The sequence below is a fragment of the Hypanus sabinus genome, chromosome 9 (assembly GCF_030144855.1).
Source record: "Hypanus sabinus isolate sHypSab1 chromosome 9, sHypSab1.hap1, whole genome shotgun sequence".
Classification (NCBI taxonomy): Eukaryota; Metazoa; Chordata; class Chondrichthyes; order Myliobatiformes; family Dasyatidae; genus Hypanus; species Hypanus sabinus.
Window position 1 is genome coordinate 136994195 of NC_082714.1, and position 27229 is coordinate 137021423.

Genomic DNA, 27229 nt, shown 5'->3' on the forward strand with positions numbered 1-27229 from the left:
GCAGAGGATGGTGAATCTGTGGAATTCATCATCACAGACGCCCAAGGACATTGTATCTATGGGGAGATTTAAAGCAGAGAATGATAGTTTCTTGATTAGTAAGGGTGTCAAAGTTTACAGGGGAAGACAGGAGAATAAGATTGACAGGGAAAATAAATTGGTCATAACTGAATGGCACAACAAACTTAATTGTCCGAATTGTTTAATTATACTCCCAAGACTTATGGTGTTATGAAGGCCAGAATGGCTTTGTTCCATGTTATAGCTTTCTGTAATTTTCCTTTGACTCCATCCATGCATTGGTAATATTTTTACTGCTCGAGGCAGAGTTTTGAATCTCCAAACAATATTTCAGCTGCCACTGTTCCGCTTTGTGTACTTGAAGGCCTTATAGAAATGAAGCATTGTGTACTTCTCATTACGATTATATCTATCTTACATTTGAGCTATGGACTCACAATGAAAGGGTATTAATTATTACCAGCAATTTTTATTTTACAATCAACAAGCTAACATCAGTGATGTTGCAATTACCCTTTTTAATTTTCAGATCTACCTCTGGTTATGAATGTGAGTTATCTGACTTGAATAACAACACTTTACTAAGTAGATTTCAATAGACCATGCTGAAATCATTTCACATGAGGCTATTGTTAGCTCAAAACGCAATCATCCTTTTCAAGTGAGACGAAAAACAAAATCATTTGAGAATTTTTCAGAGCTGGGATAGGCAAAAATGTTATCAATAAATTCCGTTTCAGTTAGATGGGATAGATGGGAAAGACAACCCTTTTTATCATCTTCAATGCTGGATCAAATTTGTGCACATATAAGTAGTTCTCAGTATTCCTTTGAAAATTTTCTATCCTGGATTGATCTACTGTTTGCAAATGGCAAAAAACTGTGTGTAAATCATGAGCATATTTTGGTGGTTGAAGCCATGAGGATGATAAGCAGTTGGTAAGCATTTTCTTGTGAATTGATTTACATTTTAATCAAGCTCCTGGCAAAGCTTACATTCTATCATAAAACATAATAAAGGCAGTGTAAGCTGCTCATCTCAGACATACAGCACAGCAAAAGGAGACTGTTCCTTTTGGACCTATCTGTTTCCAGCATCATGCAGGCTACCTGAAACAGCTGCAAGGGAATTAATCTTGGGGTAGTATATTGTGACGCATACTGTATGTCCTTTTATGATACATCTACTTTGAATTTGATCTTTGAACTTTGAATGTGTAACAGTCTGTAAAGTGAGTGCACAAAGTTTGGATGATACTGGTAAATTTTGGAGAATATTAATGTGGGTGAGGAATGGATTGAGCCGCAAATCATAAACACGTATCATTCTGTAGATGCTGGAAATCTTGCACAATGCAGACCAAATGCTGGAGGAACTCAGCAAGTTAGGCAGCTTCTTTGGAGGGGGAAGAAACAGTCTGTGTTTCAAGCCAAAACCCTTAATCAGGACCCAGTGAATGGTCTTGGCCAAAAATGTTGACTGTTTTTTCCGCTTCATAGATGCTGGCTGACTTGTTGGCTTCCTCCAGCATTTTCTTTGTGTTGGTGTGAGTTAGACTGTAATGTTGAGAGGATGGCTGTCTGAAGCTATAGAATTATTGTGACATGAACAAGATCACTGGAGGGACACTGAAGCTAATGATGTAGAAGTATTTTATTCAGCAAAAACAAGCACCAGGCATCATTTTGAGATGCTTTTGGAAGAAGAGGCCTGCTTGGCCCAATATTATGTGACATTTTTATATGCTAAAGATCAAAGGTGACAGCAGGACAATCCTACAGTTACAATGCATCTACAATGCTTCTATTGAATTACAAATAGTTTTCAAACACCTTTGTACCCATACTCCAGACACTCAAAATTAATGTTAATTCCCACTGACTCTGGGCATCATTCATGCAAATGGAGGCTTCTGCAGGTGGTCAAATTGGAAGGCCACTGTTCAGAGCTGCATGTTAAATTGAATCTACAATCCACATTGAGGTCTGAAGATTGGCTGCTGTTAAAATTAGTATTTTATATATACCATAACTCTAGAATATGTCCGAACAGTACAGTGCATTGTATCTTCTGGCCCTGGCCACTGGCTTCATGGGACCACTAGAGAAAGTGAGTTGATTCATGACATTATACAGACTGATCGAAATGTAGTTGCATTATTTTATCAGTAAACAAAGTGATTTAAGATGATTATTCTCTACGGACTGCCACAGAACACTATGCTGCCCCAGGGAAGACTTTGGATGCACAGTTGGAAACCTTCTTAATTATCACACTACAATCCATGATACAAGACCACATACAGAAAAATTCTGAACTGCTTGATATTTCTGCAGGAGTAGCAATCAAGGAGAAATTTGAAGTAGCATGTCATTTGTCTTCAATCAGAGATTAGCAACATAAGTACGTCCTCTCAGACTATTGTCAGTATCCTGAAGAACAGAGAAATTTGGGGTTTCTATTCCTAGCTTATTAAATTTCATGCCCAGACCAGATGTATTTAAGATCTGAGTCCTCTGACAGTAACTTCTTCCTTGCAAACCACTTCAATTTACAGGAGTTGCTAGAGCACTGCTGTTAAATTAGGAATGAATTATAAATGAAAATTAAACAATTTAAGGACAAAATTTGATCTTCCTTTTGGCCAGCATTAGTAAGCTATTAAGGTGTTAAGAATTTTATCATTAACAGGTCTGTTGAAATAATGCACATTAGAAATATATATTACAATTGTCAACATCAGGTCCATTTAAGTATTAAGTATAACTTGAAGGGGATTTTTAATCATTTAGGAGTTTTGTACACAGTCTAAGAAAAATAAGAATTGGTGGCATCAATGGCCATTTCCAACTTGTTTTGTTATTTATTAAACATAGCAGCAATCAAATTTCCTTTCAATGTATTCAGCAGAAATATGTCTTTCACAATTAATGGATATTGTTTCTTTTCAACAAAAGAATAAATATTACAAAGCAAGAAATAGTGTGCTGTGGTGAAGTTATCAATGCTCCTGATCTGATGCTGAACGCTACCTTTCTCCTCTTCTAATTTGTGATGTACTTCATTAGATTCATCCCACCTGTTTTGGAGGAAGTTATTACATAATTCACCTTGCGCAAATGTGACTTCTCTTTTTTAAGATTACCTACATTATGTTCCATTGAAATTAATTAGTGTGCCAATTTTTCAAGTGTCATTGATTTCTTGTAGCACTGTAACAGCAGAAATGAAGTCTTATTTTCCACTGCCACCAACCTCATAGTTCCCACACCCCACACTTCCCATTTCTACCTCCTACCCAAGATCCACAAACCTGCCTGTCCAGGTAGACCTATTGTCTCAGCTTGCTCCTGCCCCACTGAACTAATTTCTGCATACCTTGCTACTGTCTTATCCCCCCTTGTTCAATCTCTTCCCACCTATGTTTGTGACACTTCTCATGCTTTGAATTTTTTCATTGATTTTAAGTTCCCTGGCCCCCACCACCTTATTTTCACCATGGACGTCCAGTCCCTATATACCTCCATCCCCCACCCGGACGGTCTCGAAGCTCTTCGCTTCGTTTTGGATTCCAGACCTAACCAATTCCCCTCTACCACCACTCTCCTCCGTCTAGCAGAATTAGTTCTTACTCTCAATAATTTCTCCTTTGGCTCCTCCCACTTCCTCCAAACCATGGGTGTAGCCATGGGCACCCGTATGGGTCCCAGTTATGCCTGCCTTTTTGTTGGCTTTGTGGAACAGTCCATGTTCCAAGGCTATACCGGTATCCATCCCCCTCTTTTCCTTTGCTACATCGACGACTGCATTGGCGCTGTCTCCTGCACGCATACTGAGCTCATTGACTTCATTAACTTTGCCTCCAACTTTCATCCTGCCCTCAAATTTACCTGGTCCATTTCCGACACCTCCCTCCCCTTTCTTGATCTTTCTGTCTCCATCTCTGGAGATGGCTTATCTACTGATATCTACTATAAGCCTACAGACTCTCAGAGCTACCTGGACTATTCCTCTTCCCACCCTGTCCCTTGCAAAAATGCTATCCCCTTCTCACAATTCCTCCGTCTCCACCGCATCTGCTCTCAGGATGAGGCTTTTCATTCCAGGATGAAAGAGATGTCTTCCTTTTTTAAACAAAGGGGGTTCTCCAGGTCCAACGTATAGTTCTCCATAAATTCTGCCACCTCCAATGGAATCCCACTACCAAGCATATCTTTCCCTCCCCCCCTCCTCCTTTCTGCTTTCTGCAGGGATTGCTCCCTACGCGACTCCCTTGTCCACTCATCCACCCCAATCCTTCCCACCGAACTCTCTCCTGGCACTTATCCTTGTAAGCAGAACAAGTGCTACACCTGCCCTTACACTTCCTCCCTCACCAACATTCAGAGCCCCAGACAGTCCTTCCAGGTGAGGCAACACTTCACTTGTGAGTTGGCTAGTGTGGTATACTGCGTCTGGTGCTCCTGGTGTGGCCTTTTATATATTGGTGAGACCCGACGCAGACTGGGAGATGGTTTTGCTGAACACCCATGTTCGGTCCACCAGAGAAAGCAGGATCTCCCAGTGGCCACACATTTTAATTCCACGTCCCATTCCCATTCTGATATGTCTATCCATGGCCTCCTCTACTGTCAAGATGAATCCAAACTCAGGTTGGAGGAACAACACCTTATATACCAGCTGGGTAGCCTGCAACCTGATGGCATGGTCATTGACTTCTCTAACTACCGTTAATGCCCCTTCTCCCCTTCTTACCCCATCCCTGACATATTTAGTTGTTTGCCTGTTCTCCATCTCCCTCTGGTGCTTCCCCCCCCCCCCTTTCTCTCGAGGCCTCCCGTCCCATGATACTTTCCTTTCTCCAGCTCTGTATCACTTTCGCCAATCACCTTTCCAGCTCTTAGCTTCATCCCACCCCCTCCGGTCTTCTCCTATCATTTCGCATTTCCCCCTCCCCCCACTACTTTCAAATCTCTTACTATCTTTCCTTTCAGTTAGTCCTGACGACAGGTCTCTGCCCGAAACGTCGACAGTGCTTTTCCTTATAGATGCTGCCTGGCCTGCTGTGTTCCACCAGCATTTTGTGTGTGTTGTTTGAATTTCCAGCATCTGCAGATTTCCTCGTGTTTGCACTTCCTTACCTATTTTTGTCTCCTTTGAACTGGGTTTCACCAACCTACCCAAGAAATTTTTTTGCAGCTTCCTTAAGTCAGAAGCAATTCTTGTATGTGCACCAATAATTGAGAGCTTTCCATCAAACAATATTCCTTAAGTTTAGAGTGAGTTTTTACCATGGTATTGACTATTAAATAATGAGTTAATTAAGTATATTTATAACTTTTATTTATTGTTGCAAGAGACAAATACAAGTTCAACATCAATACATTTTCAATTTACTGCAGTGTATAATTTCAATAACAGCAAATATTTTGGAATATTCTGGCATCACAGATGACACAGCTCAGCTTTAACTTGGAATCAGACAGTCAGACATACAGTCAAACAAAACATTTCTTGAATTTTAGCTAATTTCAATTAACAGGTAAATACACAATTACATTAAGACTAATACTTACATAATTATTAACATAATATATGTTTCACATAATTAGTGCACTTATTACAAAATAATTGTACAAAGCATTTTGGAAATGTTTAACCATGAAAATAATTTCCTCAATGGAAATTATTATAAACAACATTCAGAATGAATCTCAAAAGAGTATAATGTGATTATAGAAATGATCATCTGCAGAGAATGATTAAGTGGTGATTTGAATGACCAAAGCCTGAAATTATATTTGGAATTATTTATAAATGTTTAATATGCTCAAATTTCATTTCCTTTATCTGATATTTTTAAGGTCTATGAACCAATTATATAAGGGAAATACTTCTTCTGAAATAGCAAGAAGATGAATTTGATATGGAATTGTTCACAGAGACTGTTATTAAACCGTGTGACTGTATTCACTGCACATAAAGATATGCTCTAAACATTAAGATAATAATTTTATACATAGAAACTGGTAAAAAGGAATATCGGACTATTATATTGGAATGTGGTTCATGCTGCAAGCATTAAAGTTGCATCTTTTGTAAACAATCACAAATAAAGTTAAAGTGCAAACCTATGCTATTATATGATTCTCTGAGTACCTCATGCCTTGCAATAAAAAGTTTTATTACAATTAAATAAATATAATTTATGTTTTCATACAAATAATTTTACAATATTTTATTTTCTCTTATGCCTTAGGTATTTTAACTTGGGTCATGAGCATCCAAAAATATGAAATTTCCAAGTCCTTTTTTAAAGTTAATTCATCTGTAACTGTAATAACTTTTTAATGCTATATTTATTAAGCCAGACATTGCCCTTAATTACTTCTTCCTATACAATGAAATGATCAGCATATTTCAGTAGCATGCAATAAATTCAATTCGATATAATACATCTGACAATTAAATGAAATTTTTATAGCCCAAAGATTTGCTTAAAGTTATTAGTGGAGAGTGTGACTTGTCTGAAAATTTGAAATTTGAGTTAATATGCCTGTTTATATTTTTGATAATTTCTTGTATCAATTTGTGCAATTTTTCAATGTCTGAAATTCATTTTTATTAGTTTTCTTTTAAGAACCAGTTCTTAATTTATTTGAGCTAGAATTGCAGCAGAAATATTTACTTCAAAGGCCTATAGTTTGGGTCATCTCCATATTTGATTATTTTGTTCTCCTGATGGCCAGCAGCTGAAACTGCCCCCATTTCTAGTCATGCAGCATTTTCATTGCCATCTGTATTCTTACATGAGAGTGCAATGCCTTTTGTGATACTTCTCATACCATTTGATGTCTTAATTTCTGATTTAAGAGCAGAGGGAAAGCAAAATTCTTTGAAACATCTTTTGAAATTTTCATCCAGAAAGGCATAAAGAACAGGATTGAGGCTGCTATTGGCATAGCCAAGGGCAACACAAAAATGCCAGCTTGGCATAATAGTTAAAATTTCACGATTACACACAGCTTGCACCAACACTAGAACATGGACTGGAGTCCAACAGATAATGAAGACAGCAACTACCACCAAGACCATTCTTGTGATTCTGCGCAGGTTCCTGTCCTTCTCCTTTGACCCGGAAAGTACGCGCACTCTTCTCAACCGCCTGAGCATTAATGTGTAGCAAATGGTTATGACAACAACTGGGATGACAAAAGAGAAGAAAAACACAGCAATCTCAATTATAGGCTTCCAGTAACTGTGGGGCTGAGGATGTACCAAAAGGCATTCAATTTCTGAAAGAAAAGGAAAAAGTACAATGTATTAACATTTGAATATTGTCACATCTATTGCAGTAAGCTTGCAAGTGTTTTGCAATAAGCTTGCATATTGGCGGGGGTGCAACAGTAGCATAGTGGCTAGCGTGATGCTATCACAGCTTGGGATGTTGTAGTTCAAAGTCAAATTCCAGCGGCGTCATTAAGAGGTTGTGTGTTCTCCCCGAGGTTGTGCGTTTCCGCAGGATGCTCCATTTTCCTCCCACAGTTCAAAGGCATTCTGTTAAGTATGTTAATTGGTGATTGTAAATTGTCCTGAGCTAAGAAGAAGAATGCCCTTAACTCTAAGTGGAGTCATTGGGACGCCATCATGATGGCGTTTTCTTTTAGCAAGCTTTCTTGTTTTTACGAGGCCAAGTTCCTACTTGATGCTCAACCCAACACAGAGAGAAAACGTGCAAGGGAGCCTTTGCTCCGAAGTCGGGTGCTGATGCCACTACACCACTAACCGGCTTGTCCTGTGCTAAGGCTAGGATTAAATAGTGTGTTGTTGGGCAGCATGGTTCGTTGTTCTGTGCTTTGTCTCTAAATAAAGTTAAAATAAACTTTGAATTATTAATTGATACACTAAGTGATTAAATATGAAGGGACAAGTTCAAGCATAATCAGTCCTAATTTGGTAAGTGTTAACTAAACCAGAAAGTGAAGATTTTATTCTGTCTCCATTTTAAAGTCACACAGTTTATGTTACGACTAATTTATCCCATTTCTGTACATTGTGGAAACGGTCATTATAAATGTGTCATGCTATGATTATACTCTCAAGCCATTCACTAAGCAAGTTTGTTCAGTGATTAACCAAATTATGTCGACCAGAAGACTCTAGGTGCCCAATTAAAATGTTTGCCTTAAGCTCATAAGGGTGATAGCTAAGAGATGCTAGCAGGCACAAATCACACAAATGCTACAGAATAAGCCCATGCTGATTTTGTGCAAGATAAATTCATTTATCTCACTTCCCCAGCTTCATTCCATAACTCTGCAATTTTTTTTTCATTCTTATTCTTTTTAATTCTTTTTTTCTTTGAGTCCAGTGTTTGAATCTGCCTCCACTACTCACATACTCCCAATATTATACTCCAGATCCTAGTCACTCACAGTGCCAGTCAAATTAGGAAAAGGAAAGATACTCAGAGTTTGTGTGTCTAACTAAGATCATAAGGCCATAAGATATAGGAGTAGAAGCAGGACATTTGGCCCATCGAGTCTGTTCCACCTTTCAAACATAGGCTGATCCAATTCTTCCAGTCATCTCCACCCCCCAGCTTTCACCCCATACCCTTTGATGCCCTGGCTAATCAAGAACTTTTTATCTCTGCCTTAAATGCATCCAATGACTTGGCCTCCACAGGCGCTTATGGCAACAAATTCCACAGACTTACAACTCTCTGACTAAAGTGATTTCTCTGCATCTCAGTCCTAAATGGACATCCTTCAATCCTGAAGTCATGCCCTCATGTCCTAGAATCCCCTACCATGGGAAATAACTTTGCCATATCTAATCTGTTCAGACCTTTTAACATTTGGAATGCTTCTATGAGATTCCCCCCTCATTCTCCTGAACTCCAGGGAACACAGCTCAAGAGCTGCAGATGTTTCTCACACAGTAACCCTCTTATTCCTGAAATCATTCTCGTGAATCTTCTCTGAACCCTCTCCAATGTCAGTATATCCTTTCTAAAATAAAGGAACCGAAAACTGCACACGAAAAATAAAGGAACCGAAAACTGCAGTGTGGTCTCACGAGTGCATTGTAGAGCCTCAACATCACATCCCTGCTCTTGTATTCTATACAGTACCTCTTGAAAAAAATGCCAACATTGCATTTGCCTTCTTCACAGCCGACTCAACCTGGAGGTTAACCTTCAGGGTATCCTACATAAGGACTCCCAAGTCCCTTTGCATCTCTGCATTTTGAATTCTCTCCCCCTCTAAATAATAGTCTGCCCATTTATTTCTTCCACTAAAGTGCATGACCATACACATTCCAATATTGTATTTCATTTGCCTCTTCTTTGCCCATTCCCCTAAACTATCAAAGTCTCACTGCAGGCTCTCTGTTTCCTCAACACTACCCACTCCTCCACCTATCTTTGTATCATTGGCAATTTTAGCCACAAATCCATTAATCCTACAATCAAAATCATTGACATACATTGTAAAAAGCAGCGGTCCCAACACCAACCCCTGTGGAACTTCATTGGTAACCGGCAGCCAGCCAGAATAGGATCCCTTTATTCCCACTCTCTGTTTTCTGCCGACCAACCAATGCTCCACCCATGCTAGTAACTCCCGTGTAATTCCATTGGCTCTTATCTTGCTAAGGAGCCTCATGTGCGGCACCTTGTCAAAGGCCTTCTGAAAATACAAGTACACCACGTCTACTGCATCTCCTTTGTCTACCCTGCTTCTAATTTCCTTGAAGAACTGCAGTAGGTTTGTCAAGCAAAATTTTCCTTTCAGGAAACCATACTGGCTTTGGCCTATTTTGTCATGTGCCTCCAGGTACTCTGTAATCTCATCCCTAACTATTGATTCCAATGACTTCCTAACCACTGAAGTCAGGCTAACAGGGTCTATAGTTTCCTTTCTGCTGCCTCCCACCCTTCTTAAATAGTGGAGTAACATTTGTAATTTTCCAGTCATCTGGTGCAATGCCAGAATTTATTGATTCTTGAACGATCACTGTTAATGCCTCTGCAATTTCTCCAGCTACTTCCTTCAGAACCTGAGGGTGCATCCCATCAGGTCCAGGAGGTTTATCCACCCTCAGACCATTCATCTTCCTGAGCACCTTCTCAGTCATAATTTTCGCTGCACAAACTTCACTATTGCAATGGCTGCCATTGCTAAAAATGCATAGTTTACCTACAGGAAAACAATCATCCTGGGCTACGATTTATGGCAAATATATTGTTCATACACAATACTGATCATTGTAAATACAGTATATAATGCCAGCAAAGTTGTGATGCTAAAGAAATCTCCGTCAAGCTCCCTGTCTACTAAACATCCTTAAACTAAAATTACCCCAAATTAGATACATATTAGGTCTATGCATGTAGATCTTGATTTCTAGCATCTACTGAATCTTGTGATTACACATTAAATCTGTTTACTGCACTTTTCCAATTAGCTCTTCAACCTCTAGACTGCCTCCAAATCTGAATCCATGTGATATTTTCACTCTCTGACCAGCTAATGGAGCAATCTTCATATTTACTATTTACTTATTTAGGGACAGGGACTCCCAGCCCAATAAGCTGCACTACCCAGCAACTCACTTATTTAACCCTGGCCTAATCACAAGACATTTTACAATGACCAATATACCATCTAAACAATATCTTTGGACTCTGGGAAGAAACTGGAGGACCTGGAGGGTTCTTCTGCACAACACAAACTTTCTGAGGGTGGCAGAATTGAACTCTGAACCCTGATGTCCTGAGCTGCAATAATGTCCTGCTAACCGTTATGTTACCATGGTGCCCTATCCCTAATAATTTTTCCTGGATGCTTTTCTCCTCACATTCCATCAATTGAACCACTCTACTACCCTAATCATCATTAAATTGTGGTAGGACAATTGGAGTAATTGGACAGACCACTATGGTCACAGGGAGTAGATGAAAACTCCATATGAACAGCAACAAAGGTCATAGTTGAACCTAGGTCACTGGAACTTTGAAGCAGTAATGTGCGGTAGATCATCAGTAATGTTAGTAAAGGCATACTTTTTAAACTACATACATCTTAATGTATAGTGACATTTTGCTGTGACTTACCCTTATTTTCGGTGTCAGCTGATCCCATGATCATTGCTGGTATTCCAATTACAGAAGCAAACACCCAGATGCACACATTTACAACCTTGGCATTGAAGGGTGTTCGCATATCTAATGCTTTAACTGGGTGACAGACCGCAACGTACCGATCGACACTCATCACTGTCAGAGTTAGGATGCTGGTGAACATATTGTAGTAGTCAATTGAGATTGCTAATTTACAGACAATATTTCCAAAAGGCCAGAATCCCAAGAGTGCATCAGTCGCTTGGAAAGGTAATGTTATTAATTCTAATGCATCTGCAAGTGCAAGATTGAATATATATATGTTTGTTGCTGTCTTCATCTTGGTAAACCTGTAAGAAATTAACCTTATGAAAGTTGGAGTTTTACTTGGAACTTAACCAGCATAATTGAACATATGAACAGATTTATACATCACATTTATTAAAGATATTGAAACATTGCCCTCATAAATACACAATCCACAGTGCAATTTTTACCTTACAAATGAGATATTAATCCAGCAGAGAGTACTGACGGTGTAGTAACAAAATCAAACAATTTCCACCTCAATAATTTACAGAAAATTACACCCTAATGATGTTCTGTTTGTTGTGAAATGACTATTACGTAAGCAATTGTTCTGGTACAATATTTTGTCGAAAGGTTGGTCCATTGCTTGACTTTTCACATCTAGTACAATGCATTCCAGTGAACAACAATGTAATAATTGCACAGATGAATCACTCTATGGCACAAACAAGAATGATTGTACCTACTTGCAAATGAATTGTTAGTTCTTTGGGGAAAAATGTTCTTTCTTACTACATTAAAATCAAAAATATGTCAGCACAAGAAGTAGGTTATTTATTCAATTACTCCTGAACTGAAGCAATTCTTCTGATGGAGCAATTTCATTCCTTTGTTTTCTCAAACACTTTTTTCAAATATTTTCACATTAAATTTCTTTAATTTATATCAAGGTTACAATTGATAAAGGGTTCTATTGCTCCATACAATTTCTATTGTACGGGAATTTCTTCTGGTATTCCTTTTCACTCTTCAATTGAGAATCCTGGGCATAAGGTCTTGAAAGGTAATGTGGACAAGATGACATAGTGGTTGCAGGATGCCAATAGAGTTCTGATTGGGTGAAATTTATATCTAGAAATTCAGTGTCTTTAAAATTGATTGACAGCAAGTGAAACATTCAAATTCAGCAGTCTTCAGTGAAGCGCCAAACGGCATGATGGGCATCATAAAATTTACAGTGCCTTAGCATTAAAAAAAAACAAGCTATAATAGTTTACCTTAGTGCTAAAGCTTTTCCTACCACCACATAAAACAATATCCTGTTTGAAACTCTTATTACACAAAAAAATGTATCAATAGAACAGCAAAACAGCTGACATTACAGTACTACTATTGCCATTTATATCTGAATGGTCATTGAACAAATACTTATGCTGTAGAAAATACTCTCACATGAAGCTGAAGTAATTTTAATGAAAATTATCTAAATGCTGATCTCATAGCAGTATTATGAAACCCGCTTGCTATGATCGATAATTGTTTTCCCATTAAATTTTTCGTACCAATACCTATTAATATCAGGGTTAACCCAAAATAAAGAGTACACGAGTAATGTAAATAAAATAAATTTAGTCAGTTTTAAACAGTACACAGAATGCTGTATTGTACAAACAAATTGCTTTTAAACGTTGGGAAATGTATGGCCAGGCAGCATCTATGGAAAGGATTAAACATTCCATTAGGAGTCCTGTTTGACCTACTGAGTTTGTGCTTTGGATTTCTAGCATTTGTGAATTTACTCATATCAGGATAGGGAAATGTATAATTGCTTGGTATTGCTTCATAGTGGGGGTAGCAAGGTAACATAGTGGTTAGTACAATGCTTTATAGTATCAGCAACCCAGGCTTCAATTCCTGCCACAGTTTGTACGTTCTCCCTAGGACCACGTGGATTTTCTCCGGGTGCTCCAGTTACCTCCCACAGTTCCAAAATGTACTGATTGTAAATCATACTACTAGTACTCAGAAATACATGGTTCTCAGTAGAAAATTATTGTAAGTTGTCCTGTGTTTAGGCTAGGATTAAACCAGGGGACTGTTGAATGGGTGGCACAGCTTGAGGGGCCAGAAGGTCCCATTCTTGGTTTTTATCTCAATAATAAATATTCTGTGAGCACAGTTAAAGGAAGACTATGAGAAATTTGCTAAATGACAGAGAAATAATGAAATTGATTTCAGTACTACATTGTCATGCCAGAAGGTGTTTGCCAAACACACACCTTAGGTTCTTAACAATGAAAATAATTGGAGTTTTTTTTAACATGTAATTAATTATATTTGCAACCTCTTTAAATGGTTTGCCATCAGTAATTAATTGCTCATCTACATGATTCCAGGAATCTTTTCTGGAACCATGTGGATATCTGGTTGACTCCAGGAAGAAATTGCCACTGGGCTGGGAAAAAGTTTCAAGGCTGTGATCAATGCTTCCTTGAAATCAAGAGCTAATACATTATACCATTTTATACTGCTATATTGACAAAAGAGACAATTGTAAGGTATTGTTAAAAATAAACGTATTATCTGGCAAGAAGATATAGAGTGGCCAACTGCATCTCCCACTACCATTCCAAATTATCTGTCTATTCACTAGAATCACAATCAGGTTTATTATCACTGGCATATGACATGAAATTTATTAATTTAGCAGCAGCAGTTTAATGCAATACACAATCTAGCAGGAAGGAAAAAAAAATAATAAATAAAATAAAGCATAATAATGATAAATTAATGATAAATCAATTACGTATATTGAATAGATTTTAAAAACATGCAAACACAGAAATGCTGTCTATTTTAAAAAAGTGAGGTAGTATCCAAAGCTTCTATGTCCATTTAGGAATTGGATGGCAGAAGGGAAGAAGATGCTGCTGAATCGCTGAGTGTGTGCCTTCAAGCTTTTGTATCTCCTATCTGATGGTAATGGTGAGAAAAGAGCATGTTCTGGGTGCTGGAGGTCCTTAATAATGGGTGCTACCTTTCTGAGACACTGCTCCCTAAAGGTGTCCTGGGTACTTTGTAGGATAGTGCTCAAGATGGAGCTGACTAGATTTGCAATCCTCTGCAGTTTCTTTCGGCCCTGTGTAGTAGCCCTTCCATACCAGAGAGTGAAGCAGCCTGTCAGAATGCTCTCCATGGAACAACTATAGAAGTTTTTCAGTGTATTTGTTGAAATGCCAAATCTCTTCAAAATAGTATAGCCTTGTATGTATGTATGTCTTGCTTTCTTTATAACTACATCGATATGTTGGGACCAGGTTAGATCCTCAGAGATCTTGACACCCAGGAACTGGAAGCTGCCCACTCTCTCCACTTCTGATCCCTCAATGGGGGTTGGTATGTGTTCCTTCGTTTTACCCTTCCGGAAGTCCACAATCAGCTCTTTCATCTTACTGACGTTGAGTGCCAGGTTGTTGCTGCGGCACCACTCCACTAGTTGGCATATCTCACTCCTGTACGTCCTCTCGTCACCACCTGAGATTCTACCATCTATGGTTGTATTGTCAGCAAATTTATAGATGGCATTTGAGTTATGCCTAGCCGCACAGTCACATGTATACAGAGAGTCGAGCAGTGGGCTAAGCACACACCCCAGAGGTGTGCCAGTGTTGATAATCAGAGAGGAGGATGTGTTATCACCAGTCTGCACAGACTGTGGTCTTCCAGTTAGGAAGTCAAGGATCCAATTGCATAGGGAGATACAGAATCCCAGGATCTGCAACTTTTCAATCAGGATTGTGGGGATGACGGTATTGAATGCTGAGCTATAGTCTATGAACAACATCCTGACTTAGGTGTTTGTGTTGTCTAGGTGGTCTAAAGCCATGTGGAGAGCCATTGATATTGTGTCTGCCATTGACCTATTGTGGCAATAATTAAATTGTAATAGGTCCAGATCTTTGCTAAGGCAAGAGTTCAGTCTAGACATAAGCAATCTCTCAAAGCATTTTATCACTGTTGATGTGAGTGCAGCCGGGCGATACTCATTAAGGCAGCCCACATTATCCTTCTTAGGCACTGGTATAATTGTTGCCTTTTTGAAGCAAGTGAGAACTTCTGCTCATAGTAGTGAGCGGTTGAAAATGTCCATAAGCATGCCCCTTCCCCATGACCCCTCCAAATGGGGGTGGTCTGCCCATTACAGGTTTATCATGTGGAGTTATTATGGGACCTAATGGTCTTCTGATTCCGTTCCAAACAAGTGACTCCAATGTTTTTAGTTGAGATTGATACTTATCCCTATTTCTTGGAATAGTTTTATCTGACTGTAAATTATCCTTGTACACAATGTAACTTTAAATTATTTGAATTTGTTTTCCATATACTTTGTGTTAACTGTATGAACCAAAAATCAATTGACTGTAAGAACCAAATATCAAGTCATCTGCCTTGTTTGCAAAGTTAGTTTTTCTAATACTTCAATATATTTACAGTTAATGAATATTCTATGAAATAATGAAAAATCTTATTTCTATTCACAGTATCATTATCTTTTACCAAGCAGCATTACCTCTGGCAGGCTCAGAAATCAAACATGCGTGGTCCAAACAATTAACTACACTCCTATCATCTGAAACTTTCAATGCCATGCTTTATAAATTTAGAAAAAATATCATTTTCCTAGATTTGTCCCAGGAGGTCTTGCCAGTCCAAAGGAAAATTTAAGTGTTCACATCAATTTACATGTATTTTATCAATGCAAAGCCTCATACCTCAGTGTTCAGATTTGGAACTGCACGTCATCGAAACAAATTCCCATGCACACAAAAGACAAATCTTGCAAAAGAAACAGGTCTGAAATATTCTAGAAGTTGAATGAAAGCTGCTTATAAATGTACAATAGACTACCGTGATTCCTAAGACATATTTATTTATTGCTTGGACATCAACAACCACTGCTTCAAAACTCAACCATCCTACATTTTTCCATGTTAGGCCTGCCATGATAAGAGTGGAGATCGGAGTAGATCCACATCACTGTGCTCTCTCAAATGTGCCCCTTTCAAGTTAGAATTATTGCTGGGAATGCTCATATCACCAGTTAATCCTGCACAGCTTTACCAGCTGAGTGTTTGCAGTTTACCGAGCAGCCAGATCAATACATCAGAAAGAATATTTCCATTCTAATCGCTGTCATAACTTTAGCAAGAAGCAGATCATATGCTGTCAACAAAATCCCCAATTATAACATTGTTCGGTCACTTAACAATAATGGCATTTGAGAGTAATGAAGTTAAATACTTATTTTCCTGATCACAACCCACTGTTCTGCTAGGTATTTAAATATTACAGAAACAAATCAGTCCATTGGTAGAGATCTATAAAAGAAAAAATGAGTCTTAGTTCACCCATCAAAATCACAGGTTAACTACATAATTAACATTATACCTTAAATGTAGCTATTACTTCAGTTCTATTACCCTGGAGCAGATCCATATCATGAGTTGATAATGATGGAAGATCACCTTCTTTAAGAAGAATTTATGGGTTAAATGATTAGAAATGTGGTCCCAGAACTCACAAAGAAACACTCAAACACTCGAGTCATATCACTATCACATTATTTGAATTTCCAAATATTACATATTCCATCCTGCCACTCTGTCCACAGCCTTGACTAATTGCTAAATATATGCAAACTCTGAGGGTCTTCTTTAAAGCTGATTTTGGGCTATGAAGAAGGTGGAAGTCCTCTTCATAGTCCCGAATCAGTTTTAAAGAACATCCTCAGAGTTTGTGTACGTTTGGCAATTAATTTCTTCTTCTTGTCAGAAAGCTTGTAATGAAAATAGTTAATAGATGCAAGCCTTCATTTTCAGTCAAGTATCAAGCAATGTCAGGAGCATAAAATGAGCTGAAACCACAGAGATGGCTATACTTCAAATATACTGCATAAAATAACATGTTTAACAAAGGAAGTTCAAATAATAAATGACAGGAATCACCTAGATATACATATTGCTTACTAAAATTCAACTAAGACTAAGTACCCAATTTCATAGTATTTCCTATTTTTATGATGTAGTATTTACGACTACTGAGTGTATTGTCTATAATGTTGGAGAAAGTTCTAATGTTGTTCATAAATCATGAGATTTTATCCTTGTTTCTTTTTTACAGGAAGATCATAAATGACCATGTAACAAATAAATTTGTATTTTCACTGTACATTGTGAACTCAGGGTAACAGCATTCACAAGCAACACTGAAATGTATCAGCATGTCAACCACAAGTGTAGTTGTAATTATCAGTAAATAAATATACAGCCTCTCTAGGTGAGAAACATTTTTAAATGTAAGTAGGAAATATTTATCTGTGGCAGATAAACAATCAAATCATACAGGTTCTAGGCTGCAATTACAGGCCATAGGAAGATAAAGCAATTTCCTTTTAGACCAGCTTTAAATTTATAGGTTTAATTACAAATAATAGCCAAAGTCAAGTCAGGTAAGTGTATTACTGAGGCTATAATTAGTACATTGTAAAAGTTAGCTTCTCTTTTTATCAAGTCATCGAGTCACAGCATTACACTGTACTAAAACAGGCCCTTCAGCCAAACTCTTCCATACTGACCCAGTTGTCTACTTGAGCTAGACCCAGTTAGGTACAATTGGCCTAAACACCTCCTAAACCTTTCCCTTAACCTGATTGAAATGTTTTTTTTTACATTTATTAGTCCATGCAGTTACAACAATTTTCTTATCCACAGCATTGCTGATAAATCTGTGCAAGGCCAAATTAAAATTCATATTATATCAACAGCTTAAAAGAGATAATTAAAAAAAGCAGATGCTAGAAATGTAAATGCTTGAAACATTTGCCTGGCAGCATTCTGTGGAAGGAGAAACAGAAGTTAACATTTCAAGATCAATGGCCGTTATTATTTGCTGTGTGTTCCTGGCACCTTTTGCTTCTACCAAGATTTGAAGCTTCGTTGTCCTGGATGGTTATAACTCCTTCTCCTCAATTCCAATCAACCCACTTCTGCATGGACAGTACAGTGGCAGCAGATAGCCACTGGATATTTGATTTTCCAGGATGGTGGTGTAATTTGCATGAGAATGTTGCATAAGTGAATTTTGGATTCACAGACAATTAACAAAGTTTTTATGCGCTAACAATTTCAACTGATGAATATTCAATGTGAAATATAATATCTGAATCATACCTTACAGCAATTATTCTTTAGTATTTTTTTAATAATTACCAAAGTCATACCACTTAAAAAATGACACCATACTGTTATTGAGCACTAATTGCCTCATACACATAAAGTATTACATCAGGGCAAACTGGAATTAAATTGTTGCTTATGGTTTTATTTTGGTTTCCACATATTTGTCTTTGATTAAGTTTGTCTGTTTTATTGGTATTCATGCTGTGCTCCTTTGCCTTTATGTATGACCTCGAGTTTAATTATTGTAATTAATCTGACCATAGACATATAGTCCGGGTGGTACATTTGAATTTCCATGCTAAAGCTGTGCGGCCACTTACCCTAGGACTCAGAACAACAGGTACAGAAGAGAAATGAAACTTACAAGAAAAACATCGAGGAAGCTGATGGAAAATTAAAATGAGCCACAAATGGATAAGACTTCAGATTGCCAGAATATAAAAGTAGCTTGTAGATTACAAAGACTACATCAATGTTCAAATTATAGGTTAAAACTTAATGTCAATATTTCACATCTTTGTGCATAAATATCTTAATTAAATAGTGAAAGGCCTGGATAGAATGAATGTGGAAAAGGAGTTTCCATTAGCAGAAATGTCCATGATCCAAGGGACAGCCTCAGAGTAAAGAGACGTCTGTTTAAGACAGGGGTGAGGAGAAGTTTCTTCAGCCAGAAGGTGGCGAATATGTGGAATTTGTTGCCAAAGAGGGCAGTGGAGGCCAAATCATTGGGTGTAGCTAAGGTAGAGATTGATAGGTGCTTGATTAGTAAAGTAGTTGAGGCTTATAGGGAAGAGGTGGGAGAATGAAGCTGAAAACAACAATGAGTCAACATTGAATTATGGAGCAGACACAGTGGGCCAAATGGATCGTATCTTATGGTCTTAACTTCAGAGCAACAAGTAGCAGTAATGGTTATGTGAAACTAATTATCATGTCTGACCCAAACATTAATAAATTTCTGGAGTAGTGTTAATGACCAGGATTTTGCTAATTACACAGAAAATCACCGGTATCTAAGACCTGACTTGTCAGGACTATAACTTGAATATGGATGCATCACACTTTTAGACACTAAGCTTTGCTATCCGTTTTCCAACTGTGTTTCTTCGCTGGACTCTGAATTTGCCGAGATTTTGTAGCATTTGCATTACTGAATCTGCAGCAAGATTCACATGAAACCAATTTTTGAATGGAGATGGTTAGGCTGATGAACTCGGGTCTTCACCACGTAGTTCCATGATATCCTTAGCAAGTGGGGCTGTTGATGGAGAAAAAGGAAAGTTCTGGGACAGAGACATTTGGACGGTATATGTAAATGGTGGGTCCAATCTGGAATATACAGTTCACAATTTACATCAATTAACTTTCATGAGCCTTTCATAATGTATCTTCCCTGATCCAAATACCCATAGTTGTGTTAACTGAGAATTTTTCTGACTTTTTAAACATTAATGGCATTTCTGAGCATCAGAAACATTTTGCTTTGGTAAATTTGTCAAAGTAAAATTTCACCTTTGCTGTAGGCAGTGCCCATACAGAATCCAGAGAAGAAAATTTGAAAACACAATCTATAAAAGACAGGTTAGAAACCCCAGTGAAGTATGTGTACACTTAAGTGAGGATTTAATTTAATCTCAAGCAATTAAAATTTTGCTGTTTTGTTTGCTCTTAAGTATCTTGTATAGCAGGAAATAATAAAACAATGAAAATTGCTCATTTCCCAGATGGTTTCAAAAGCAATGAATTGAGTTCAATTTGGCTACATTGCAGTGTTAAATGGGTGTTATAGAATTCTTGTTAATCTTATCTATTCATCTGAACAATAAAATCATTGATATTTTAAAAAAAATATTTTCATGAAATGTTTTTGTTAGGATCTCAGGATAAAGGGCAAAAGAACTCTTTATGTGATGATGTTCCTCGCATCTTAATCATCTGGTCACACCAAGGTGCAATCAGTCAATGGTCTTGGAAAATACTTAGCTAAATGATGAGTAGATCCTCCTACATTACTTTGCCTCCTATATATCATGGTTTTACAATTTTGGACATGATATTGGCAAATGATAACATTAAATTTATTTATACACCAGCATTGATTTGGGAAGTCCTTTCACACTTTGTCATATTCTCTAATCCTTAATGTAATCTTCACTGCACATCAGCAACAAGAGCAACAGCTCTCTAAGTTCACACTTGTTAATGTTCAGTTTAAAAAGATGGATCCAAAAGCCTGTTTAGAGCTAAAAAGTGCATCAGACAGCACGTAGCAGTTTTGGATGCAAATATTTTTGCGAACGATTAATGTTATTACTTGTGACAATGAAGGGTGATGTTACAGGATTATGAAGCAGTAGGGTCATTGTGTAGAATCTGGTCAGATTTCCATTTCCATCCTCTGAATAGTTTGCCACCAGGCAATAAAGCAGGAGTTCTGACCAATTCTATTGCCTGGATGTAAGATGCTCCAGAGGACTCGCCTCATGTTCCGAATGGATTGCTTTTCCTGACCTATCTCACAAAAAAAAACTAGTTCTTTACCTCATTAACTCTTTATAAAACTTTGCCAGAAACAAGATACATCTGACTATGCAACTTTAAGCATAATCCAGTTCAAAACATCTTTGGGTATCTTTAAAAGGTATTGAAAGGAGCCATAATTACTTTATTACAACCATATCATCTTATCCATATTTTAAATTGTTTCATGAATGCAACACAGTAACATCAGCAGCAAGCTGCTATTTAAAGACTAATAAATGCTTCTTTAGCAGCTTATTAAGAAGTCAGGAACATTTTTGTATGTGTGATCTGACTGCCACATCACTTGTTTGTGCACTATAACTGTCTGTGCACGCGGCAACGCAGGTGCAAGCAAATATGTACAACCTTCAACAAACCAAAGGTCAGCTTACATCTATAGAAATTTGCTGTGGTGTGGCAGCATGGCATGCAATAAGAAACATCAGCATTCAACAATTATAACGAACAATGAATTACAAAAATAAAATTCTATGTTAAAGTACTGATACGGAAAAAATGTACATAAATACCAGCATGTACAGTATTTATAATGCAACCAGAAGTATAAAGTGTAAAGAATTTGTGTCTTTGTGAAGGGCTATGGGAAAGTGTCCCTGTGAATGGGGAGGGGGGCAGGGAACAGCCTTTAGAAAGATATTTTTTTAGACTGCCTCTGAAAGAGGAGAGACTATCTCTTTGGAAGGGACACATTTCTGTGAAGGGGAGAATGGACAAATTATGGAAAAGAAAGCAGAACCTATTATAAGAGGCATACATTTCTGTTTGAGAGGGAGAAAGGCATGACTGTGAAAGAGACATAGATGTCCTTGAAGAAAGAAGGTGAATGTATAACTGATGAGATGATGTCTGCTAGTGGGGAAGAGTTACAATTCAAGTACAGTGGTAGGAAGTTTCAGCTTTATGTGGATTAAAGCCAGTAAAATTCATTTTCCAAGCTTTCAGAAGTGAAATATTTCACCTGGGAAATAGCAGGTAAACTTCAAATTTGACATTTAAGCATAATCAATTTCGAATCTGTGGAGAGCCATGTCCCAAAAACAGATGGTGCTCCTATTTGCTTCAAGAAATTACTGACATTTACAGTGCCTTGATAAAGTATTCAGCCCCAGCCGTTTGTTCACATAAATGAGTATCACTATTATGGATTCTGATAAATTTAACTGAGAATTTTTTTTTGTGAATCATGTGCTCTTTACCCCAACAATGGAGCCCAAAAAGGATGGAAAAACTAAAAATACAAAAACTGAAATGTCAGCTTTTCAAAAGTATTCATCCCCCTTAGTTGAACCACCTCACAGCTATAAGTCTCTATTTGCTTTGCACAATGCAATGAAGTAACTTTTGCGGGATCCTCCTTGCACAAGCTGTGCCAGGTTGGTTGGGGAGCAGAAGTGGACAGAATTGTTGAGGTCTTGCCAGAGATGTTCGATTGGGTTAAGGTCAGGGCTCTGGCTGGACTCAATTTCTTTATTTGAAGCTACTAGATAGTTGTTCTGGCTGTGTACTTAGGGCTGTGGTCCTGCTGAAAGACAAACTTACTCCCCAGTTTGAGCTTTCTGGCAGAGTGTAGCAGTATTTTATCCACCATCACTCTGTATTTAGCAGCATTCACCTTTCCGTCAAACCTGACTAGATTTCCAGTCCTTGCTGCTAACAAGCATCCCCATAGCATGATGCTACCTCCGCCTTACTTTACAGTAGGGGTGGTGTTACGTAGCTGAGGCACAGCATTAGATTCACGCCACATGTCCTGCTTGGTGTTGAGGCCAGAAAATTCCACTTTAGTCTCACCCACCACAAGATCTGCTTCCACATCTTCTAAGATGCTTTGCAAAGTCTTCACAGACAATGATATGCTTTTTTTTTCCGGTCAGGGCTTTATCCTTGCCACTCTTTCATAAATATCCCTTTTTTTGTGCAAGGCCTTAGAGATTGTGGAGCCATGAATTTCATCTCCAGTTGCAGCCACTGACTTCTGCAGCTCACTCAGAGTGACTGTTGGCATCACAGTAACCTCTCTTACATGTGCCATTCTTCTCCAGTGACTAAATTTGAGGGGCCACCTGACCCCAGCAGTGTGGCTGTAGTGTCATATTTTTTTCCACTTTTTCATGATGGACTGCATTGAGTTATATTCACTGCCTTTGAGATGGTCTTGTACCCTTCCCCAGATTTGTGCTTCTCTAATAGCATTTCCCTGACTAGTATCTTATCTTCATTATGATTTGGTCTGTTGAAAATCTACCATACTGCTGGACCTTGGGGGGGGGGGGGGTATTTTATCTTATTGATTCATCGAAAACAGTTGCTCCTCCAATTTTCTACATTAACAAATTTGGTGAGTTGGTAAAGTATAATATTTTGCACCTGAGGAATGTTAGCACAGTAATTACTAAGGGGATGGATTTTTTCAGCCTCTCAATTTTGGTTTTTAATTTTTAGAACATTGTTGACAGACTTTGGAATTTTTCATTTGATTTGACATGATGGACAATATTTTATACATTAGCCTAAAAATCCTACTTCAATATAATTAAAATTTAGAAAATGAGACAGTACAATGTGAAAGTAATTGTGGGGTCTGAACACCTTTTCAGGGCACTGTGCAGAAATACCTTGAGAGTGGCTAAGTCAGGAGAGAGGAACCTTCAATTGACAAGAGTCAATTGACAAATGAGCCAAAAGATTCCACGAGTTGGTTTTTTTTTGATGCATTTTAAATGTAAAAATATTGAGTTTATCCTTCAAAGTAAATGAGAAGAACATATAATTATTTAATATTTCAAGAGATTTGAAGCAACTAAGTTGTTACAGAATTGAAAGGCAATTTACTAAAATGTTTTGAATAAAGACAAAAGTAATCAGTTAACTTACCAAAGAATTGTATGGGAAAAAAAATCGAATAGAATACATCAGCAACGGGTGGAACATACATCTCATCAAAATAAATGAATATGCGACAATAGTAAAGATATATCAATGAGTTGGGGGGGGGGGCGATGGATTTATGGATGCTGAGCGGGAGAGATAAGAACTGGAGTAAATTAGAGCCAGTAATATTCATGAATCTATTGCTGTTGATCGATCTATTATTTTTAATACGCTTGTTAACTTCATCATACGATGTAACTAATCTGAAAACTGGTTGCATTTGACTTAACGCATATCACCAGTCACGGCGAAACTAGCTCCCAAATTTGAAGTGAATCAATTTCGACCTCTGGGTCCAAAATGCCATATTTCACTGTTATACCGATTTAATCCAATGGACGTTGATAAATGCTGTAAAAAGGAGATCATTGCACCAGGAACTATAGTGGATATCAACGTATTTCGCATTTTACAGATGGAGTGAAAACAATGGGAAAAGTAATTTATTTCCTGCATACCCATCCCAGAATAAACCTAAACATTCCAAGCGGGCAATTTACCATCCCCTTTCTCCGTAATAGGAACCGGTTAACACCATAAAACATGCAATATCTACATAAAATAGTTTGTAATCTACCGTTCCGAAAGAACAGAAATATTAAATAAAACCAGGTTCGCAACGTCAGTTTACATAATCTCAGAGGAATTGAGCGCTCTCGTTATTTGTAAGTTCTTATCAATTTATTCCGCAATGAAAGTTTATTATATACCAACCTGAATGAAAAATAGAACAGCTATTATTTGTGAAACATTTGAATTCCGTATTTTACCGTAGTTTATTTGCATTGTAATATGAGGGATCTATGAATTTCGAGCCCCGTCCTATTCCTAAGAGGGCGCTCTGAGGCAGCACGCTCACACACACACACACACACACACACACACACACACACACACACACACACACACACACACACACACACACACACACACACAAACTGAGTTTCCCGTTTATATAAACGTTTTTAAAACTGTTTGAAATAAACATAAAAAATAAAATGCTTACCTGACAATTACGTACATTACTAGACAGTTGCCCACCAGCCCCACTATGCAAATAAATAGATAGATCACCGTGGTGGCAATTTTAGTCGTGGTTGACCAGTCTATTATGAGGTCGGTAACATTGTCAGACCAGCGATCAAGAAGAATCGTGTAATTTTCATCGAAAGAGTCATTAAGATATTTTAACTGATTTAAACTCCCCAAAGCGCAGACGGTGTCAAAATCCATTGTGCCTCTTGACCTGCGGTAAGGCAACATAAGAAACACAATGTATCTTTTCAAGCGGCAATACACTTCTGTATGCTTGCATATAATAAATAATTATAAACAACGAACAGATTATTACAATGAAATACAAAATTACGTTTCAAGCACTGTACCCGTGGTAGAGAAGTGGACTTCAGAAAGCTTAATGAATTTCAAAGTGCAGCTTGATAGCACATTGATTTCCTTCCATTTGTTGTTCCGCCCAGAACAGAATGATGGAGCTGAGATCCTCTACAAGTTAGGTATTTTGAAATCTTCAGACACATTCCTCTCTTTGGATGGTGCTGAGAAGGTTCCTAGTTTTAACGATGTGGACCCTCACAGTCGTCAAAGTTCCAATCTGCTACTGGTGAGCAGTGTTTAGCTTCAGGTTGACTGACCTACGTGCCCGCCCACTCTACTATTTTTTTTAAATTCCAGCGTCTTGCCTTCACTCCCGAACTGTCCACTGTCACTTTGCGCTCAAATAGCAAGCTTCATTCTGCAGCTGGTTCCCATCCACAAAATGTAAATGTCAACACCAATACCTTTGCAAAAAATGTCTAAGTGCAATTTCACAAAATAACCTCAGGATGTAGTGTGTAAACCACGCACCAGAGGTCGCTCGGAGCACCAATCTCACGCAAAACTGAACCCAGGTCTTCTGAACGAGCTGAGAAATTGGAACTCGGAGCGCCCTATTCGTGCGCAAATCAGACATAAAAGCGTTTCAAATATTCTTTAATGAGATCAAAGCACAGAACACACATTGGCGCTATTCCTGCCTAGAATGGAGCATGAGGTTGTGACCTATCACCAGCGATGAATGTAACCATGAGCAGGTGGCATTACTTTATTCATGAGTGAAAGGGGCATGGGCTCCCCTCACTGCATATCTTCCGAATTCTCTGCAGACTCCTGAAGTGCTTTCCAAGGACTTCGGTGTCAGCTGACATTGCAGACTTTTGTTTAGCTGAGCCCTGATGGTAACGTCCCCGGTTGCAAACTATCCATTGGTGCATTGCAATGGTGGTTTAAACACAGATTTACAGAGAATTTACAGTCAACGACACCACTTTCTGCTTAGACCTCTCCGATAAGCAGTGGCAGGGCTAGGATTTCCTAAAGCTGTTAGCACAAACCTGTGACAGTCTAGGAGAAGATATTCAGTTGTGTTTCTATGCTCGTCCTGCTTTCTTTATCAAAGTCCACGTGAGTATCCTAACAATGAGTTTCCTTGCTCCAAATCCCCTCCCATCCCTCACTGAATTTCTACTTAGGCACCTTCTGGACACTGGATTTCATCCCAGATGATATATTATAATTCCACATATCCTTGGCAGGTCCACCTGTGCTGGTCATTACCTATTACAAATCCTTATACTGAAATAGCTTGCTCTGCAATCTATGTTTCCAGATGAGTTAAAGGAAGTTTGACCTCCACACAAAATTCTTTTTCTTCATATTGGATTCTCTGTGAATTTAAACTTGATTTCAAATCATTGTCTTTTTGGATTTCTTTGCAACATAAATGGCAATAAGTTGAATGTATTACCAGATGTGGAAGTAGATGTATGACCTGGTGAAATGCAAAACTTACTTCTAGCATCATCACAGGATTAGGGTGTCTACAATTGGGATGATAATGCACCTTAAAATTAATTGATTAGATTGGTATTCAGTAGGTAGAGAGATGCACTAAGATTTCAACATAATCAGATCCACAATCATTCAAGAATGGGATGTCCCTCATGAAAGTCCAGTCAAGGTTTTTTTGACTGTTTCAAGGGGTACAACTGTTGGTGATCAATAGTGGAGGTATCATTTCATCTAGCTCTCAACAAATTGATGTGGTTAATGTACAGGTCTGTTAAACCATCAATGACCACTAAAACACATGTTGACTAGTCCTGACTCTTCTGATCTTTAACATAATGGGGTGAGGCTTTGGGGAGTATGGGAGGGGGGGAAGAGAGAGAAGAGAGGGTGTGAAAGAGGGAAGGAGAGAGAGAGATAGTGAAATAGAGAGGAGAGAAAGGTGGGGAGAGAGGGAGGGGGAGAGAGAGAGAAGAGGGAGTTTTA

The 27229-nt window shown here is 38.1% G+C and overlaps 1 protein-coding gene across 1 annotated transcript; it reads right to left on the minus strand.

Moving 5' to 3' along the window:
* Positions 1–5974: 5974 nt before the first annotated feature.
* Positions 5975–25470, minus strand: oprl1 (opiate receptor-like 1). The gene is made up of 4 exons (XM_059978766.1): positions 25282–25470; positions 24903–25142; positions 11145–11500; positions 5975–7317 (listed from the first exon to the last, which is right to left on the minus strand). The coding sequence occupies exons 2-4, from the start codon at positions 25127–25129 to the stop codon at positions 6797–6799; spliced, it is 1104 nt and encodes a 367-aa protein (XP_059834749.1). The 5' UTR covers positions 25130–25142; positions 25282–25470; the 3' UTR covers positions 5975–6796.
* Between the last annotated feature and the right edge of the window lie 1759 nt (positions 25471–27229).